This window comes from Podospora bellae-mahoneyi, chromosome 5 (assembly GCF_035222275.1).
Source record: "Podospora bellae-mahoneyi strain CBS 112042 chromosome 5, whole genome shotgun sequence".
NCBI lineage: Eukaryota > Fungi > Ascomycota > Sordariomycetes > Sordariales > Podosporaceae > Podospora > Podospora bellae-mahoneyi.
Window position 1 is genome coordinate 2,514,682 of NC_085884.1, and position 21,306 is coordinate 2,535,987.

Here is a 21,306-nt window from a genome sequence, read left to right on the forward strand (position 1 = left end):
GGTACACCCTATCATGGTTCCTTTGACCAGTCACTACTGGCGTATAATTCCTTGCTCTGCTTTACCACAAAAGTGGCGTCGTCCCGCGCCAATTTTTCCCCTCGCTTGGTTGGACCAACCAGAACGATCAGACAACCTACTCCGGTTCAGCTGAGATCTGATGATTGGCGATGTTGTGCATGATGGAACCCACCCACATCAAGTTTTCAGGGCAATGTCATCTCAACGTAGTACTGCAAATGCACTGTCACCGATGGTGTCTTCCAGCATGTTGCTGTCAACCAAGCCACTGACGCACAAGGGTAGCAGTCCCTCGAAGCCTTACCATATCCGGCCTGGCGGTAACGAATGTCGGTTGCCAGATGAGGGACACGTGGAGTATCATATCATCATGTCATCCCCATTTTAGTCAAAGAGACAAAATATCTCCATCTAATTCTGCAGGGCTAGTCACTAGTGTACAGGAACTTCTGGTGTAGTACATCCTTGTTTCATCAGCCAGCCACTCTTGTGCATTATCTGGATCTCTGCAGAATCAGGCACCGTTTCCCCCCCACTTTGTTGATCAGACCATGCATCCCATGAAGGAATGATCGGCACCTGACACTTTCAGAAACGGTTAGTCTTCCCAATGCTAACCCCAACAGGTCCGCCACCAAGACAGCGGCCAGGCAATCAGGAACAGACGCCACATTTCATATGATATGCATGAGTTCTTCAACACCCCGACGGTGATATCTCTGACACCAATCAGCGCGGCATGGCTCACCATCTCAAAGCCTCTCACACACCAAGATCGCACGATCACAACCATGAAGATCCACAACACACAAAATCAAAATTAAACAAACGCTAAACAAACACTACCTACTCCCCATCCGCCGCCTTGGCCTCCCTAATCAGCACATCCGCCGCCTTCTCACTAACCATAAAAATAGCACTCTGAATAAAAATGCCCGGAATATCCGGAAAAACACTAGCATCCACCACCCTCAACCCATCCACCCCCCTAACCCTGAACTCCGAATCCAGCACCGCCATCGGGTTCCCCTCCTCCCCAATGGGACAAGAACAAGCAGCGTGATGACCCCAAGCCTCATCCTTGATAAACTGCCCAATAGCCTCATCACTCTGCACATGCGCCCCTGGCTTCTCCTCCGTGTAGTTAGTCCCCCCCAAAATAGGAAACTTGTAGTAATCCGCCAATGCCTCCCTTGACTTCCTGATTGCCTGGATCAAGGCCCCCAAGTCCAACTGATCAGCCCCGCCGGCGGTGGTGCCAGTGTCAAAGTAGTTAAAGTTGATCTCTGGCTGATCCAACGGGTCGGCTGATCTGAGTTCCACCGTCCCGGCGCGGTTTCGCGTGTGGGCTTTGAGGCTGTACCAAGAAAAGTGCTTGTGATCACGGACGGAAAAGTCGTGCCAGCCGGGGAAATAGCCCTGGAAATTGAGCGGCCCGCCAAAGATGGAGAGGTCAATGTCTGACGTGGAGGCAAAGTTGGACCGCTTGAGCATCATGGTTGCTAGTCCGTTGGACGCATAAGCTCCCCTCGCGGCAAGGATGTAAGGATTGTCCAGCCACTGCTTCAGACACAAATCATGAGGCTTGAGATCAAATGTGCAACCATCAAGAATAGAGAAATCGTCCTCGTGAACGACGTTGACGGGGATTTCGTAGCGGTCCATCATGTTGGTTCCTACTCCCGGGAGGTGTTTGATGATGGGGATGCCAAACCGTAGGAGCTCGGGGGCGGGGCCGATACCGCTTAGCTTCAGAAGCTGAGGGGTGTTGAACGTGCCGGCAGAAACGATGACTTCTCTTTTGGCTTTGGCAGACCCCCTCTTGCCGAAATTGGTGCGGTGAAGGGGGCTGGCTTTGTAGAGGTATTCGCCCTCCATGTACTCCACCCCCGTAGCTCTGGGCTTGGAACCGGTGGTGTTGAAATTGATCTTGGTGACAAAGGTGTTTGTCCGCACGGTGAGGGGATGGCCGTCTGCAACGGTCTTGAGGATGAACTCCCTGACCGCGGATCGTTCACCCAACTTCATGGTGAGGGGCACCTGGAAGTAGCCCTCAGTGGCATCTCTTGCTGGGTTGACCCGGCTGTTGGGGCTCATGAGCAAGAGCTGGGACAGCTTGACCAGCGGCGTAAGGACAGGAACGTCGATTCCCACGGCGCTAGCTCCAGCGACGAGATGCCGAGCCAGAGGGAGATCTCTGAGCAAAATGGTCGGGTCGGTGGCCATGTTTGGAAGCCATTGGTAGACCTTGTCGAGATATTGGTTCATGTTGCTTGCGGCCCACGAGTCATCGCCAGTGATGGTGGCGATGGTGTCAAAGTCTTGCTTGTGAGGAATGATCCAGATGAGGGCATTGTGAGTGACGGAGCCTCCGAGCATGCTGCCGCGAGGATACAAGATGCCCAAGTCCTTGGCTCCAGGAGGAGGATTAGGACCGACATGATACTCGTAAGGACCGATCTCGTAGACATATTTGGGATCTCTTTTGGCGCGGTTTTGGTCTTTGTAGTGGTTGACAAAAATATCCCATCTGAGTTTGGGATCGGCCGTGACGACGGCTTGGTACCCGGGAACCGAGATGTTCACGTTGCCGTTGGCATCGCCGCCAGCTTCAAGAAGCAATGTCTTGTAGCCGGCCATGGCGAGACGACAAGCGAGTGGGCCGCCGCCCGCACCGCTGCCCACGATAACATAGTCAAACTCAGAATCGACATCTCGAGTCGACTGTGCGTTGGGGAATGTTGGGACAGCAGCGATGAGACTGGCCGAGAATGCCAGGCAGGAAGAGAGGAGGCTGAACCTCATGATGGGCAGCGGAGGGTGCAGGTCGTGGTGAGGAGATCAGGGAGGAACCACTGTCCACAACGGAAATGAGGAAGCCATCGCCGCCCTCTGAAGTATCATGGCAGTGTTGGTACCGCGCTTGGGCCAGTTGTTGTCAGGTTGGTATTCAGCCAAACGCCAAGGCAAAACAAACAAGCTTCCAGGTTTGTTTCTGCAACTCGCATGGAAGCTGAAGCGTTCCACAGCTGGCAGTGGTGTAGGCTTTCTCTTGGAGAGTAACCCGTGATCAGTGGGGTCGAACTCGGAGGAAACTGCCCGGGGTCCACTGGGACAGCCGATAGCCAACTGAACATCTTCATGGAAGCCAGAAGTTGGCATTTCGTCTGCATCGCCAGGTCCATCGGACCAGGCTACAAACTCCACCTCTATCCGCCTAAACCGAGCTGTCAAAACTCTTGTGTTAGTACCCCCAGACCTGCTGGGGTAGATATTTTTGGTGGTCTCATTTGTGATTAGCGTGGGTAGAAGCGGCTCGGGAACCTGGGAATGATAGACGTCATCAAGCTTTATCGATCAATAAAACCATGCTCCTGCATAAACCCCTGCAACACATCACAAATCGCTTCACCCAACGGTTGGACGACAGCGGTACAGCCCGCCCCCACTGCAACCGTGACATTCACCCCAAAGTCTACAGTAGGTTCAGTCCTACCAACATCGTCTCGATTTGGAAACTCTTTCGTCGAGCGGGATAGACCCGAATTAGAAAAAGACTATCTTCCAAGGAAATTCTCTCCTTGACGAACATGTCATGGTGAAGTGCCCTCTACCTTAACCTCACACGGCAATGATCTGCTGTATCAAAGCGCTTTCAGGCTTCAGCGGAGTGATTATTCTTGCAAACATGGCGATAGGCGGGGCTCGCAAGAAGGTTTTGGATTCGGAAGCCCCTAGCTGCCTGTCCTGCTTTGAATTCGGGCGTCACCGAACCGGCAAGAAGTCCATCGTCCTAGGCTTTTAAAGATCAAGCAGGACTCTACGAGCGTCTCCGAACGGGCATCTTTCAGATTGCAACAGCATCCTCGGTACTCGAAGTCAGCATGAAGATTGCCCAAGTTCTGCCCTTTGTGGGCCTTGCAAATGCCCTCCCATGGATGGCTGACAAGCGCCAACAGGTACGTCTGCTTCGTCTCCATGACAGGGCTGTTCACTGACAATGCCCAAGTCCGGTGGTGCCCAACCCGGCGGTCCTCTGACTTGCCCCTTCAACCCTAATCACCAGCCAGCTGCCAGATGGGACCCAGATTTCCCTTACAACCACGCAAACCTCGGTCTCCCAGGCAAAGGCAAAGGCGGGTATAAAGTCCCTGCTGATGGCGATACTGCCCATGCCTTCATGCCGCCGACGGACAAAGACATCAGGGGTCCTTGCCCTGGACTGAATGCTTTGGCTAATCGTGCGTGCCCTTAGCAAGACAATTGAAAGGACTCCACTAACCCTCACCTACGTAGATAACTTTATTGCCCGTGATGGTATTACCGATTACAACGAGTTGCTCGACGCTCTTCAGAACGTTTACAACGTTGGCTATGACCTGGCGAACTTCCTTGCCTTCTACGCCATCTACGTCGCCGGCCTTGGAGATCCCGTCACCAAGAAGCTGTCCATCGGCTGTGATGCCACCACACGTACCTCGTGGAGCCCAATCATCACTGGCAGCGAGCCCGGCCTGAACGGCCACAGCAAGATGGAGATCGACGCGTCACTCACCCGGAATGATTTCTTCGCTGCCGGTGGTGACAACTTCAGCTTCAACACTACCCTGTTCAAGATGTTTGAACAGTCCACCGGCGGGCTCTTTGACGTTGACCGAATCTCCAAGTACCGTCATGAACGGTGGCATCAGTGCCAGGCTGAGAACCCACAATTGTGAGTCTTGACATGCAAAGCAGTGGAAGCCAACCCCTAACCATTGACTCCAGCTACTTCCCCATCCTCGGCCTCTTCCAATACGGCGCCGCCTCCTTCCTCTACGAACTCTGGCCGAATGGAAATGAGGGCTATGTCCCCAACTTGCACAACACCGCCACTTTGTAAGTTTTGATGCTTGTCCATCTCTCACATCACCCCTTGATGCTAATCTTGTCAAAGCTTTGGAGCCCACCGCCTCCCAGACGGCAACTACCTCCGCGTCCCTGAGCGTATTCCCTCCAACTGGGTCAACCGCGAGAAGCCTTACTTCCTGCTAGACATCGCCTCGGAGATCTTCAAGATGTACACCAAGAACCCAGTTGGCTTTGGTGGCAATGCTGGAGGGGAGTTTATTGGCATCAACCACCCTCCTTACATCAATGATGGTGCGCTCAATGCCAATACCACTGCCCAGGATGTCGCTTGTTTGTTGTATCAGATCCTCTCGAGGCCGGTTCCGAGCACACTTAATGGTATTGTTACTCCTTTGGTTGAGGCGACGGAGGCCCTTTTGATCAGCTTGTTTGGGGTTGAGTATAATAATTTGGGGTGCCCGCTGGCTTTGACGTGAGGGGGGTGGTGGGTGTCAATGAGAGGAGGGGGAGTTTGTCAATGGCAACTGGATCCTCATTCTTATATTTAGTAAAAGACATATATCAATTTGAAAGTTCTGTTGGTATAAAAGTGTTGATTGTTGTAAACTATGGAAAGGTAAACTGACAAATCCTGCACACCCAAACAAACCAGCCCAGGTTGGTCCAAGCTCCCTGTGGAGCCCGTTGTGGCTACCCACACAACAAGTTCTGAACTTATAACCTATACCGCTATGGTTTGAAAACGAAAGGTTTGTTGCCTCGTACGTTGTTTTTGACCCATCTTTCTAGCTACCTATTTTATATAGGAAAATGGATTACCTATAGATTCCTATCAAAAATTTTAACTACAGCTATAAATTTAGTTTTTTTATGGTAAAAATATAAATGAAATCATTATTATTGAAATATTTCAATGTAAAACATTATAATGTCTTTTACTCTAAAAACCCTAACGTGTTGGTAAACAAAAGTATGGGACCCTGTAGCAGTATTGACCGACCTGGGAGGATGCTGGGCTTTGGAGAGCAAACTCGTCTCGAGAGAAGATGCGGATGGACCTCGGTGTTGGTAATTTGAAAGGGAACCTGGAATACTGGTTGTATGTGAAGCGGCTGAGAGGGTCGGAATTTTACGGACGCTCACTAGAGCGTTGGAGGTCCGGATTCACTTTTCACAGCTACCTCAGTGGGTCTCAGCAGTAAGGTATCTAGTTGTAAGAATGGAATGAACTGCCTTTCATCAGCGACAGTGCCGGTTCAAGAGAACCCTGAGAATTAGGCAGAGGTTGTGGAATAATGTGAGGAGGGATCCATGTTCTTAAACAGCGTAGGCCTGATCAGATTTCATGCTGAACAGCTCACGATATGAGCCCGTAAGCCATTTCGGTCCTGATCTATGACGCAGACAAAACGTCAGGTTACTATGAAGAAATCTCTGTCTGTATCCTCCATGTCATGGGAGCGGAGGCCCGTTGTGATATCAGCTGGCACCCCCAAGATCCAATGAGCTTGTGCAGCCTTAAACCCGAGGCTCGTATATTTCGAGCTTGAGTTTCTATCTCAATGCAGACCTCTCGCTGCCATGCCACAAAATACGCACCAATCATTTTCTTCTCACGCTAGCCTCCCGACCTTTTGACATCGCCAACATCTGCAACCGCATCGCTTTCAGACACCGTTATTTGCCCGGAGAACACATCTATATTTCAGTTCTAACTAGCTCTACAATATCTGACGATCATGGTCAGTCACAGGATATCCTCTTGTCATTGGTGAATTTCTGGAAGGATGGGCACTAAACCTCAGGAACAGCCCGAATCTCTGGATGTTTCCGGCCTCTACGGCATCGCCAGCGTGGTTGGCTTCCTCCTGGCCGGCTCCCTCATTTTTGCACTGGCACGAAATGGCCGTAGGATTATGAAGCATTGTTTGGGCCATACGAGCTACGAGGAGAGCGGTACTGATCGTCAACCAGTTGTCTCGATCCTCTCATTCTACCACGCCCCTCAAGCCCCTTCTCTGAACAAACTCTACAAGCAGAGGCATCTGTGTCGGCAGCTTCAGGATGTAATAGTTCCCATTCCTGTTCGCGACGGTCGCTCAGTCAACATCACGGTGCCTGTCCAAGCTCATCTTCCAGGGAAGCGTGGTGATACAGTGCCGGGATGGTGAGATACCCAGTTCGGCAGACCATGTCATCCGGAATCTGCTTTTTCCCATTGAACTTGTTCAATCAAGACATTCCCACCTGGGTAAGTCTCAGAGACCCCCTGCCTCATTTTTTGAAAGGCTTGGACTAATCTCTTGCGAAACTTACAGCTCAAAAATGATGCTTGAACATAAGGGAACCTACCCAAAGTCACACTGCCTGGTGTATAAGCTCAGCTCTTCTGAGGAAGATCGATCAGGCTTTGGCAACAGAGAAAAGATCTCTTCTATCTCACCCTGGAACCCAAGGAACATGAATTTATGAAAGGGATGGGATTGGAAGAAGCCAGATGGTAGAATGTAAATGATAGCTTGCATCAACACAGAGAGTTTTGGAAACGAGGTTGGGGTGAACCGTCAAACATCGGGATGGGCCAAGGGAAATGCCATGGATAGGACATCACGAAATGGAATGGATAACGAATTCATATGCCTTCTCAGAGACTCAGAGTTTAACACAATTCCTCCCATTTGCCCACCACTATACTTTTACCCATATTGCCATAGTCTGACGCCAGTATCCCTCAAAAAGGTCCCTTGGGTCCAAGTAACAGCCATTAACCGCTGGCTGCTGAATCAATCGTGAATTCGCCAATCAGAGTGCATGCAGAACCTGGAACAGACAAGACTGGGTATCGTGGTATCCACTTAACTATCTAACACTGTTAGAAGATGCATATCATCAACGACATCCCGCACCAACTCACAAGACCAATAGTCCACGAAATTCCGTTAGCATCCGAGGGTCACGATGCAAGTTTCCACGGATCACGAGCGGCGCTGCTACTGCGGTAAGCTATAGTAAACCATATCATCGCTAGGCGACATACGAGAGGATGTCCGGCATTTTTTGACGATTGCAAGCGGTTTCTGCGACTACTCGCATATCTGGCCTGGACCTGTGCCCGGTGACCTTTTCCGTCGAGCCCTTTTCCCCTTTTGAAAATGGAACGAAAACGGAAACAAATCGCGGGAACGGCTATTCCAGCTTCCTGACATTTTTTCCGACGAAGGCCGGCTGGTTAGGGCAGTGATGGATGCGATCGATACCCATGCTATGCGTGTGACGATTGGGTCATTAGTGCCCCATGGGGACCCGTGGTGGGCACAGCGTAATTTCGAACTACCAGAATCCTCACGGATATTATTCAAAACAGCGTTAACTATTTAAATGGGCAGTTGGATTCGGCGAGACTTGTTTTCCATGGCTTTCCTATCTCTGATGTTAACGTTAGGTGAGACCCCATTCCCCATCATCGCAGCAAACTCGGTATTAATCCTCTAGATTTATCGAGAAAGGAAACGCGCTCCTCCTTTTAATAGTCCTCTCTTATACAAACTTCCCGTGGATAAACTACCACCGGGCGAGCTCCCCAGCACGATTGAAGTGTGTATCTCCATGTCGCATTTCGGGGACCACGACTTCAAAGAGCATACACTGGCAATAGCGGAAACCCCAGCGGGCTGAATAGGGCTGTCGCCGCTCGATTTTAGTATCGCTATCCGCAAAGCTACCCTGGCCCTAGCTAGTGGGCAAATGACATCCGTCTGGCTGTCCCCTGGGCTGGATCGAAAGGAAATAGTCAGCGAGCAGAGGCCGCGTCCAGTAATGTGTCGAACTTGGCCACGTATCTGAGGCCTGGAAACTGGTCGGTCAGTGGACACCATTTCATGCTGCCCAGCGGTCCGTGAATTCGAGCGCCTCCTCTGTACTCGTATCCGAGCCCAAGTCCGAGTCATCAGGATCTTTCGTCGGGATTTTAAGGTACGTAGAGAAAACGGTGCTTATTTCGGGAACAACCTAATCCAGACGGTGGGATATACTACATATACGTGGACACCAAACATCGCCAGCATTTTGGCCATAAACAAGTCCGGCGGTAATTGGATTAAATCTGCAAAGATAAAACACTATATCATCTTCGCCATACTCTTAATAAAGGTAGAGCTCTTCCCAAAGGGAGTCGTTAGGAGTGTATATAGCCGTAAGCTTCCAAGTAAGTAGCTGCGAGTTAGTGCTAGTAGAGATGACCCGTGTTTTACACTTCTGCCCTATAATACTATTGTTTTCTTTAATGGCTTCAGGCACAGGGTTCAGAAACCGAACGAAAAAAACGACGTTATGGAGTGAGAAGGTTACACATCTCGCGAGAGAAAAAGACCTCCCTAAACCGGTCTTCGGGAAGGTTTTGCACGTACGGTATCTCGAGCTCTTTCCGTAGGTTATTAATTAAAATCGTATATATCCGGTATAAAATATAACGATAGGCAACCAATTCAGTGATGACCTAGTCGATTTTATTAATGCCCATAAGCTCTCGTCGAAATTCCCAAAGGACTCTAGGTGTATTCGAGAGTAAAGGTACGTCGAAAGCTTCGTCTACTTTAGTTTTACCCTCGATTGCGGAACGGAATAGGTTAATAATTCAACGGAAATAGGCTTCCCTTGTGGTCTTAATGGTATCTATTGTTAGCAGGTAAGCAGATTAATAACTGAAAATCATAGTAGAGGCGTTTTACTAACCTGAAAGTAAGATCACAGTATCCTTAAGCGGAGGAGGAGTCAATGAGTCACCGTCGCTCCAGTATAAAGATATTTTTAGTATTGATACGAGGCCTCCTTCCTTGCTAAGTCTCGAACGCATGGCGAGCTAACCAGTGACCAAAACCAGCATGTCTTTATCTCCAAAATAGGTCGCAATAGATGCGGCTACCGCCAGGTTAAACTCCAATATAAAACGGAAATTACTGTGAACTACGGCGAGTGTAGCTCTTATATATGGACCTAGAATGGCTAGCCAACGAAGCTTTGCCGCCAGATTCACAACTGAGTACGCCTTAAGCCTGTTGCAACGTCCGAGGAACTCGAATACATCTTTATACCTGCGGTAGAGGGCGTCAATGAGTATACTGAAGATCTCGGTGCTGGCGTCCGGAAACCGTCCCGCGATGCCATTAATGGTGGAAAAGGGACCGGGTACAATAGAGCGAGGGAGAGTAAATCTCTAAGACCCTACCTCAAAAATCAAAGTTTCTTTGTCGTCGGTAGCCTTTGACATCTTAAGGTTACGCTGGGTGGTCAAGAAAGGTCTCAGGAGACTGGTACCTCATGCTCACAACCAAAGATTTATTTATTCCATGTCCATTGCTCATCCCATGTCTGTTGTGGTGGCACCGCTGCAGCCATGGGTCGCACATGCAGATCAGCCCGGCTAAGATTTTCAGTCAACTATAACTTTACATCTAACGCCCGATGTGTACACAAGCATTTGAATTTACAGTTTCGGGTGCATGTGCCTAGGTACATAAGGTACCTGTACAAGGGTCATCCGAGAGTCTACCGTATGTTACTTGTCTTTTGTGGCAGAGTAGGTTTGATACGGTAGAAGCACAGGAATCTTTCACCAGTTCTCGAGCCAGTTTGCCCACAGGAATATATTATCTGGCTGGTCAGATGCTTGATGATAAGGTCGCCTCTAAAAGTCTTCCGACTCACACGAAGATACACAGTTCCAGAGATGGCAGGGGTGAGGTCACAGACGATGAATGATGGCAAGACGCCCAAGACGATCCTCTGCAATCCCACCGGCCGACTTATATCCTACAACTTATATGCGAGGCCTTTAATTCTAGGGAATCTGTTTAGGGCCCCGTCCGTTTGGCGTGACGGTGGACTGCCCTCTACTAGCAACTAAAACCCCCAACCATGGGTAGTATCTAGAAATACAGTCTATGGTTCGCAGTATTTATCACAAACTTGACGCATACTACATTGACAAGTGAGTTGATCTCGACAGGGATATTATAAGATCTTTTCTGTTACAGTATACACCGTGTCCATAATCTCGCATGTATTTCATTATTTATATGAAGTACCTAGATGAACTGTCTGTTCTATCGATCGAAGTCCAGGCTCGTATATATTACGTTTAAAATCAAAACAAGCAACTAATAGCCCGGTCATCAACATAAGCGAGCTCTAGCTATACCGCTTACATCCATAATACTATTACTCTATCGGGCTCATCCATCTGGTCAAACTTTCTTTTTATTAAAGCTTATCCCGACTATTCGCAACGAATAATATTTTCATCGTTATCAAAATCCGTAAAGAGAAAACAGTAACCACGCTTAGAGGAGCTTTTAAATGGTACAGTTACCTTGATTGAGGGTTCGTGTAGATTATTTTCGAACGGTACAGGTATCTCTGTTCAAAGCTCTAATAATATCGACTTCATAATAGAAGCTAGGTAGCTATCTACGGCGCAAAGTAAACTAAGCAAACTAAGCTTTACCTTATTAGAGATAAAGGAACAAAATTATTAAAAGACTTTATATTCTATTATAACATATTATAACGAACTCCTATCCAGAACCTCTGAAAGGGATACTGGTTGAAGGCACTTCTGAACAATCCTGGTTCGATATAACTAAACAGTGTACAACAATAGCTTGTCTCAAATCACAATAGCTAAGATACTACTATTATGACCTGTAATGGCATACTGCGGAACTGTCTATCTACGCCAGCCAGTTCCTCCGTATATATAGACCTCGTGCCAAGCTATGATTAGTGTCCCAAGTATACTAATCACCTCTGTTCAGTCTGCTCAGTGCCCCGAGCGCACTAATCAGTCGTCTTTTACTGTAATTGGCTCTCTTATACGTTCTCCAGATTAGCCCCACAACCCGTTGTGTACCAGGGTTGTGACACATATATAGTATTTTCGATATTAAAGTAAGTTTTATTATCAAAGAGGATATTCTATATTTAGGGCAGGTAAAATAATTACGCGCAAACTGTTTGATTATAGGTTATATCGGAGTTAAGTTTCTAAATATAATCGAGATTAGTATTACTATTAGACATCTCACAAGTTTACACGACCGTCTAAACTTCGGCGCTATCTAGAATAGTATCGTTTAAATAATCTAGATCACGAGCGATAGTTTTATAAAAGCAAAAGAATTCGTAAACCTTCCCAATCTTATCCTCCTGAAATAAATAAAAAAATACAGTAGTAGATATATAAAAACAATAATACACGATCGCTCGGGATAGCAAAGAAAAGTATATTAGTTTAATAATATATAGGAATCGTTAGTCGTATATAAATCATTAGGCTTTTAAGTATATAGCCCGGGTTCCTAGATCTTACTACACTCCAGAATATTAGTTGTATAGCCAACTAGGCAGCTGTGCGTAAATAAAGCAATGGATTTAGTAGCACAAAATCTTTAGCATTAGGTACTAAGAAAGAATTAACGGGCTAATAATACATAGCCGTACAAGTACGGCACCCGCTAACCTATTTTTCAATATAGCTTGAATGATAAGGAAGTGGACTATATATGCTGGTTTGGGGTGCGGCCACAGGCCTGAGGGTATGAGTAAGGAAGTGGGGCTCTCTGAGGATTCGGGGGTTCAGGGGTCATGTATATAAACGGTCTGCTTCGGACATTCTATTCTAGACAGATCATCGACTTTTATTTCTTCGTATTTTGTGCCTTGCATGCGTGCGGGCAATTCTGGCCCTCTGATCAGGCCAAATCGGTGCTTACTGTGTGGTCTGCGAGCCCACAGGGTCTTTTGTTTGTCCTACGTGAAGTGCGGCCTGCGAGCGAGCCACTGTCACGCAGGTGTGTTCATTCAGAACCCTGTTGAGGATATATTTGTGGTGTTGTGGTTGTTTTGTGTGTTTTCTCACCATTTCAATGCATGTGGCTTAGGTAGGTTTGAACTACCCAAGCTATCTACTCACATTAAACCCTCTACATCTCTGGACCTCCGAAAGCCCCCGAGATCAATACATACTTTATATTCTGCGCACAGAGACTAAAAATAAAGCTTTTCTTTCAATTATTTTTGCTCCCCGTACCTATCAATGGCTAAATATAGCGAGGAGGATATTAAAAATACTTAGAAAGATATTGCCGCTGGTATAAGCCAGCGAACAGCGTTTAATAAGTACGGAATTTTACGTTTTACCTTAAATCACGGTATTAATAGTACTTTATTAAGGAACCTTACTTATGAAAACTAATAGCGACTTTCTTACGGCTAAAGAATATTTATTTTTCAATGGAGCCTTCGTCAGGAAAACTTTAGGTACGCTGCTACATATATTAATATAAAAACTTTAGTAATTAGTTTACTAATTAAATAAAGCAATCCTGACCTTTTTCGTAAGTATTAAGTATCCTACTTTATTAGCTGTTATTTCGGTATTAAAATAAAAGTTAAAAAATAATTATATTAAAATTACCGAAGGTATACCGGAAAATATTAGTAAGTTGTTGTCACAGTTAAGCCAACAGGCAGGACGGACCGTGTGCGGGGCACAAGACGCACAGTCAATCGCTAGCAGAACCAATCATAGGAGAGAAGGATGGACCAATAGGAAGTGGATCATCTAAGGCATAAGGAATCATGAATGATTCCTAGGAATCATTCATGATCCTCGAGAGTCAGTCATGATCCTCGCAGAATGGAATGATCCAAGGCTTGTCATTAGGTCTATATATATGGAGGAACTAGCCGGTGTAGGTAGACAGTTCCGCAGTATGCAATACAAGTCACAATCGTGGTATCTTAGCTATTGTGATTGACACAAGCCATTTGTTGTACACTGTTTAGCTGTACCGAACCAGGATTGTTCAGAAGTGCCTTCAACCAGTATCCCTTTCAGAGGTTCTAGATAGGAGTTCGTCATAGTTGTTTAATTTATATTTTACTCTTAATTAGATTAAGCTTAGGTATAAGTATAACTACGATAAGGTAAATATAATAAAAAACTAAAGAGAAAACGGTTTAGTTATTAAGGTTTCGAAATAGGATAAAAAGTATTAGTTTAGGGTGCAGCCATAAGCCTAAAGGTATAAGTAAGGAAGTGGGGCTCTCGGAGGATTCGGGGGTTCAGGGATTATATATATAAGCGGTCTGCTTCGGACATTTTATTTTTAATAGGACATCTACTTTCATTTTCTTTGTATTTTGTGCTTTGCACGTGTGCAGGCAATTCTAGCCCTTTAATCAGGCCAATCCGGTGCTTATTGTGTGGCCTGCGAGCCCACAGAGTCTTTTTATTATCCTATGTGAAGTGCAGCCTGCGAGCGAGCTACTGTTACGCAGGTATATTTATTTAGAGACCTGCTGAGGGTATATTCGTGGTGTTATACTTGTTTTGTGTGTTTTCTTACGATTTCAGTTTATATACGTTAATTAGAACGGAAAATAACTTAGACTTCTATACTTAAATATATTTTATAAAATAAGAGAGTCCTTTCCTTTAGAGTTATCCTTGATGGTAAAGAACTGTGAAAGTGATAGTTTAAAAACTAATTAAATAAAGATTGATATATAATTATATTAAAAAATATCTAGAATAATAATAATTTCATTGTTAATTAATTTAAATAGGTTTTATATGAAAAATAAAATTTAAGGATCTATTAAAACTCTGTTTTTTTATTTATAATCGTTATAGTTTATATACTACTAACGTGTTACAGTTAACCCAACGGCAGGACGCGTAGTATGTGGAGCGCGGGACGTCCCCAGCCAATCATTAGGAAAGACAGGAGGCAGCTAATTAGGGCTAGCCAGAAGTGCTATGGCGCTAAGGAGCACGAGTACTCTGCAGGATGCAAAATTCTTAGGATAATCGAAGGCATAGCACGACGAGTACTTTGCAAATGCAATGTGCTAGAAACAATCAGGGCTATAGCAGGGCAAGTACTTTAGGGTCTGGAGGTCTATATATACAGAGGAACTAGCTAGTGTAGATAGATAGTTCCGTAATACATCATTTAAATTACAATCGTTAGTATCTAAACTATTATAATCGAAATATCTTATTATTATACATTATTTAGCTGTACCGAACTAGGATTGTTCGGAAGTGCCTTGAATTAGTATCCCTTTTAGAAGTTCTAGATAGAAGTTTGTTATATAACGTCTTTATAATCCGGTACCATAAAAATAATATTTATTTAAATTTCTAACTTCCTTACTATTTTTACGTCTTTTTACCCCTTAATATTAATTATATTTCTAGTATAAAGAAGGCGTATGAAAAGCTTATAGTTATAAACGACGCTTTTACTAAGTATACGTTTAACGGTAAAATCGATTTGGTCCGGCTATATAATTTTACCCGTAAGTAGGGCTTTAAGAAAAATAGTATTATTGGCGGCTAACTGTCACAACCCTGGTACAGGACGGGTTGTGGGGCCACGGGAATAGGGGCCAATCGGAAGAACGTATAAGAAGAACCAATCACAGTAAGGGACGACTGATCAGTACGCTCAGGGCACTGAGCGAACTGAGCAGAGTGCTCAGTCTGATCAGGGCACTAAGCAGACTAAGCAGTCGTGATCAGTGTGCCAAGGGCACTGAGCAAGAAGTAAATATGGCTTGGCACAAGGTCTATATATACGGAGTAACTGGCTGGTATAAATAGACAGTTCCGCAGTATGCAATTCAAGTTGTAGTTACAGTATCTTGTAATTACATTGAGACATCTTGTCGTGCACTATTTAGCTGTACCGAACTAGGAGTATTCAGAAGTAGCCTTCAACCAGTATCCCTTTCAGAGGTTCTGGATAGGGGTTCGTCATACTAGCGTAGAATAGGATTATAGTTTAAACGTAAATATAAACTACTCTCTTTAAGCTAAATAGTAATTCCTATAGTACCGTTAAATCTTTTTCTAAAAATATTTACTTTTTATATTATAGGGGAATCTTAAATAACTAAAAAGGTTAGGGATTTACTTAAGAATTATACGCCAGCTAAAAAATAATTTACAGTAGGGACTTTTACTAATACTATATTTATATTAAAAAATCTAAGGTATTTATTTGTAAAATTAATGTAGTAACGTACTAAGAAAACGCCCAGAAAGTGCATGAAGTAAAAAAAAAGTATAAGTTAAACAGAAAAGACTCGAATTTTAAGTTTATAAGGCTCTATAAACTAAAAGAGGCCTGTATTAAAGGGAGGATAGTGGAGGAAGAAGTGGTGACTAAGGAGGATATAGAGCAGCCAGAGCCAGCCCAGCTTATGCGGCGCAGCGCACGTCATCGGGTTCAAACCAGGCGCAAGCGAGAAGCAGATGCAATGTCTGACTCTGACAGTAATTGAGCTACATTTTGGTATAACTCCCATAGAAATTGACTCAATATTAGTCTTGTTGTGGCTAGTGTGAGCATTTAGGGGTAATCTTAACATGGTTGTGTAGCTGGTGTAGTAGTGGTGGACAAGATCCACATGTGGTCCATTTCCTGGTCATCTAATCCAGATAATGCAGCTACAAATATAAATTCAATTTCGAACTATTCAAACATAATATACATAGGTCTACGGTACAAACATCAAAGATTTAAGTACTCGAGGAGCTCCTCTAGCTTTATTACTTTACTAGGCTTTCGCGACTGCTCTCTATTTTAGCGACTATAAAGTTAACAGCTATGATCTATTATATATAAGTTAGCCTTTATTTATTTTATTCTAGTAGTAATTTTAATTCGCCCAGTGTTATATTAGAAATGCCCCAAACCTAAATCAAACGTAACTGTTCACCACAATCCCAAAGCCGCCATATTACTAGCCCCAACTCATAGATAACCAGCGGCAACTACTCTCGGTCTCAGAGATTTCATTATAGTTATACTCGTACTAGAAGGAAGTCGTCTGTTTTTGGGCTGCTTGGCCTTGATTGTAAGGAGGTTGATTCTCTTGCGGCTTCCAGGCACTGGCTGTACTGGTCGGATGTTTTCTGGAGACCGGGTGCCTGAGTGAAGGTGTTTGCTTCCAGGCTAGGGAGGGCAGGCAGGCGGTGTTTTATGCGCGTCGAGCGCCTCAGCACCGGAGTGCCTGCCTTGGTGAGGTTGGCGGGTGGGAGGAGCCTGTGTCTCCATGGGAGGCTCTGGTGACGTTGAGGAACATTGCCACTCAATCTGACAGTGACCTTCTCAAAAGTTGATAGTGTCGATGTTGGTTACGCTTAGAGGTGTGCACTTAGATATGAAAACTTGGCACCACACCACCCCCTTTCCCTTTTGTCAGCATTTGACCCTGGTTACTGGGCCGTCGGGCTGCTGGATCCTGACCCTTCCCCAACCCACGGTTACCTCACCCCATTGCGCCTCTTACAGTTCTAAAAGGAAGCTAAATGGTACCTGCATTAACATATATTACGGTTTCGATCTGGAGGTGATATCGAACCCAACACGCCATCTCTCATCAACAATCATAAGTAAGGTATTAAAGCACGTATACTAATAAGTTGAAGCGGCAAAAATAAATAACGGTAAGTATGAACTAAGAATACCGCCCTTTCCGGATAGAGTATATACTGGCTATAATAGAAGGCTACGGTGTAAAAGCAAGAAAGGTAAAGCTTATAAAATAGTACCGTCCGTTACAGTTATTAAAAAAGGTAATATTAACCCTTTTATCGAAACCAAAACGTTCGGGTACTAACTCAGCAAAATAGCAGGGCAAAGGCCATCCCAGAAGATAACATTACGATCAACAGCTCTTCAATAAGAGAGCGGACAGGATCCTGAGCTTTTTACTATCTATGCTCGTATGTGATAGAATCTGTGAGCGGTTGTGCCTATTAGTTGGTGTGGGACCGAACAGCTAGGCTGGACTGTCCGAGGTACCTTAAAACACGGCAACAACGGCGGCCCTTTTGAGATATAGGTTGGATGACCAGAAAATGGCCCACCCACGGACATGGACCACCACCCCCACACCAGCCACACAACCTTAATGAGATTACCCCTGAATGCTTACACTGGCCACAACAAGACTAATATTGGGTCAATTTCTATGGAAGTTATACCAAAATGTAGCTCAATCACTGTCAGAGTCAGACATTGCATCTGCTTCCCTCTTACGCCGGGTTTGAACCCGATAACGTATGCTACGCCGCACAGGCTCGGCTGGCTCCGGCTACTCTATATCCTCCTTAGGCACCACTTCTTCCTCCACCACCCTCCCTTTAATACGAGCCTTTTCCAGGTCACAAAGCCTTATAAACTTAGAATTCGAATCTTCTTTATTTAACTTACGCCTTTTCTTTACGTCCTGGGCTTTATAGGCGTTTTATTAATACCTTACTATATTAGCTTTATAGATAAATACTTTAGATCTTAATATAAGTATAGTACTAATAAAAATCCTTACTATAAACTATTTTCCGGCCGGCGTATAGTTCTTAAGTAAATCCTTAACCTCTTTAGTTACCTGGGAGTCCTCTACGGTATAAAAAGTAAATATTTTTAAAAAGAGATTTAACGGTACTATAGAGATTACTACTTAGCTTAAAGAGAGCGGTTTACGCTTATATATAGGCTATAATCCTATCCTACGTTAGCCGCCAGTAATATTTTTTTTCTTAAAGCCCTACTTACGGGTAAAGTTATATAGCCGGACTAAATCGACTTTACTATTAAATATATAATTAATAAAAGCGTCGTTTATAGTTATAAACTTTTTATATATTTTTTTATATTAAAAAAGTAGTTAATATTAAAGGGTTAAAGGACGTAAAAGTAATAAGGGGATAAAAAAAAAAATAAATATTATTCCTATAGTATTAAATTATAAAGTCGTTAATAATATATAAGCTATAACTATTATAAATAAAAAAACGTAATTTTAATAAGTCCTTTAATTAAATCTTTAAAATAAAAATTTCTTTAAACTATCCTATAGTAAGGTCGTTATTAATTTAACCGTTCGATAATATAGTTATATATTAATTTTTATTAAATTAGTTTTTAAATTATTACTTTTAAAGGTTTTAACCTTTAAAAATTATCCCGGAGGGGAGGGCTCTTTTATCTTAAGAAATATACTTTAATATAGTAGTTTAAATCCTTCTTTTATTTTATTTAATATATATAGACTTTTTATTTTTTATTAAAGACCCTATAACTAAACCGTTCTCTCCCTAACCTTCTATTATTCCTATTTTATTATAATTATACTTATTTTTAGGCTTAATTTAATTAACGGTAAAATATAAGTTAAAGAATTTATTAATATTTTTTAAAGTAACTTCGTTAATTCTAGTATAATTAATTTTCTTTCTTACCTTCGTTTTAATATTAAAATAATAGTTAATAAAGTAGGTAACCTAGTATTTCCTAATAGAGTAAATATCGCTTTGTTTAGTTAGTATATTAACTGCTAGAGCTCGTACGTTAGCGTAGGTAGGAGCGTAGCTAAAGCTTTCCTGACGAAGGATCTATTAAACGATAAGGTCTTTTTGGCCTTAAGTAAGCCGCTATTGATTTTTATAGGCCTGTTTATAAACCTGGGTTCCTAAGATGCGGTGCTTTAGTATAGAACGTGGAACCCCGTGCTTATCGGACGCTTTGCGCTGGCTTATACCAGCAAAAATATCTTGTTCGGTATTTGCGATATCTTCCTCGGTATATTTGGCCATTGGTGGGTACCTGGAGCAAAAAAAAGAAAAAGAAATGATCCATTTTTGACCTCTGGGGGTGGAATATAAAGTTGGGGGGGGCTTTCGGAGGTCCAGGGTTGTTGAGGGTTTAGTGTGGAAAATGGCACTGGTAAGTTCAAGCCAATGTGGGCCACCTCTGTGGGTGGGCCATTTTCTGGTCATCCAACCTACTCCTGAAGTGGCACCATACCTGTGAATGGCCGTCAGAACATCACACTCTACGATGACGCTCATAATAATGTCTAGTTCTGGACTTGATTTGGATGCTGGGCTGGTCCAATCTCCACGTGGCAAACTGATACTTCGGCGCCTCATCTTGCACACCACCTTGCTCGACCTCTTCCTTTACATCCGTGCCATCTGAATTCAATCCCAACCAAGGTATTCACTCATCATATTTATTCACTCCCAAATAGTGGGAGCAGCCTGCAGGACATAGGCACAGGCCTACCCCCTACATCAGCAATACACCTTCGTCTGGTTGCGACCCATACCGTCTCAGTCACCCAGAGTGATAATTGAGTTGTCCTTTCGAGCACCAATAACAAATATCCCCATCCCCAAGATTTCAAGCTGAAGCCAAGGAAATGGTAAGTCGACTTCCCATTCAAGCTTCATGATCAACAGTTCCATCATCAACCCCTTTGGCAATACCTGAAAATGATTCTGACAGCGCTCCAGGCCAGTAAAACGGAGATCGTCATCGCCATCACCGGCTTTATTGTCCTCTTGGCCGCCTGCTGCTTCTCGATTAGAACCAATCGCCGCACTCAGCAACAGCAACAGCTCCCGGTCAGCGAGCCACCCGTCTCCTCGAATCGTCGTCGTCGTCACACGACTCGCAGCAGTCGAAGCCCCTCTATTTTCACAAACCCATCCAACATTTCCAGTCAACCAAGATTCATTCATCATCCAAGCGTCTCAAGTCATTCAAGCGTCTCAAGCCAACTGGATATCCCCCTTCCAGCTCCAGCTCACTTCCGCGTCCACACCTCGACTCATGGCAAGTTGGAGGGCTCCCGGTCCTGCGGACAGCCACCAGAGCATTCGGCTCAATCTTCATGTTCAATACCCGACAAGACATACGTCGAGATAAACATGTGGCTAGCTACTGTATTGGGACAGGAAGTTATTGATAAATTTGGGTGGATGGATGGAAATGCTGCAGCCAAGCTCTGCCATTTTCAACGAGGATTGGAGTGGAAAGGGCAGGATAGGCTTTAAACACTGGTCACGTTGGTTTCGGCAACTAGCAGAACTCTGACGATAATATACAGTTCAAGGCGATGCGATTCCATAGAACTCCCGGGGCTTGTTAATTAGTTTGTTCGTTGTTAATGTCAATTTCCATCAACACCTCCGATTATGCTTCCCCATTTGAGTGACTTTATATACCTATCCACACTTCTCAGGGCTGTCTAAGGGATTTATGGGTTATGGGAGTTGGCTGAGAGCTGTATAGTATAAATCATGACTTTATAATGTTCAACTCTGCACTGGCTTCGCAAGCTGATGCTCATCTATGGGGGTTGAACAACTTTGGCAGTCACACCTATTCACTCGCACAAAATGAAAGAGGCCTTTGGGGCGTGGGAACAGGCCCACTGCCTTACTCTTCTTTCATCTTGCAGTCTGGGCCACGACCTATTCCCTCCCTCTTTTTGCTTCCATCCACGAGACACCTTCGTTGCACCTCATACTCTCAACCAGACCAAAGGCTCAGTCATTCTGCCACCAGCAAC

The 21,306-nt window shown here is 44.6% G+C and overlaps 3 protein-coding genes across 3 annotated transcripts; 2 read left to right on the forward strand and 1 right to left on the reverse strand.

The window, feature by feature from the left end:
* Positions 1 to 867: 867 nt before the first annotated feature.
* Positions 868 to 2,826, reverse strand: QC761_512200 (uncharacterized protein; the record flags this gene model as incomplete). The annotated part of the gene is made up of 1 exon (XM_062880387.1): positions 868 to 2,826. One exon carries the CDS (start codon positions 2,824 to 2,826, stop codon positions 868 to 870), a length of 1,959 nt encoding a protein of 652 aa, XP_062731097.1.
* Positions 2,827 to 3,280: 454 nt separating this feature from the next.
* On the forward strand, positions 3,281 to 5,393 carry QC761_512205 (uncharacterized protein). The gene is made up of 5 exons (XM_062880388.1): positions 3,281 to 3,980; positions 4,031 to 4,262; positions 4,318 to 4,735; positions 4,789 to 4,899; positions 4,958 to 5,393. The coding sequence occupies exons 1-5, from the start codon at positions 3,906 to 3,908 to the stop codon at positions 5,346 to 5,348; spliced, it is 1,227 nt and encodes a 408-aa protein (XP_062731098.1). The 5' UTR covers positions 3,281 to 3,905; the 3' UTR covers positions 5,349 to 5,393.
* A 981-nt stretch (positions 5,394 to 6,374) lies between these two features.
* Positions 6,375 to 7,470, forward strand: QC761_512207 (uncharacterized protein; the record flags this gene model as incomplete). The annotated part of the gene is made up of 4 exons (XM_062880389.1): positions 6,375 to 6,405; positions 6,441 to 6,643; positions 6,684 to 7,123; positions 7,191 to 7,470. 3 exons carry the CDS (start codon positions 6,375 to 6,377, stop codon positions 7,041 to 7,043), a joined length of 594 nt encoding a protein of 197 aa, XP_062731099.1. The 3' UTR covers positions 7,044 to 7,123; positions 7,191 to 7,470.
* Positions 7,471 to 21,306: the final 13,836 nt, after the last annotated feature.

Coding starts and splice junctions, on each gene's coding strand:
- QC761_512205 (XM_062880388.1), top strand. CDS start 3,906: ATGAAGATTGCCCAAGTTCTGCCCTTTGTGGGCCTTGCAAATGCCCTC. Junction 4,263..4,317: donor ACTGAATGCTTTGGCTAATC/GTGCGTGCCCTT, acceptor TCACCTACGTAG/ATAACTTTATTGCCCGTGAT. Junction 4,736..4,788: donor CAGGCTGAGAACCCACAATT/GTGAGTCTTGAC, acceptor CATTGACTCCAG/CTACTTCCCCATCCTCGGCC.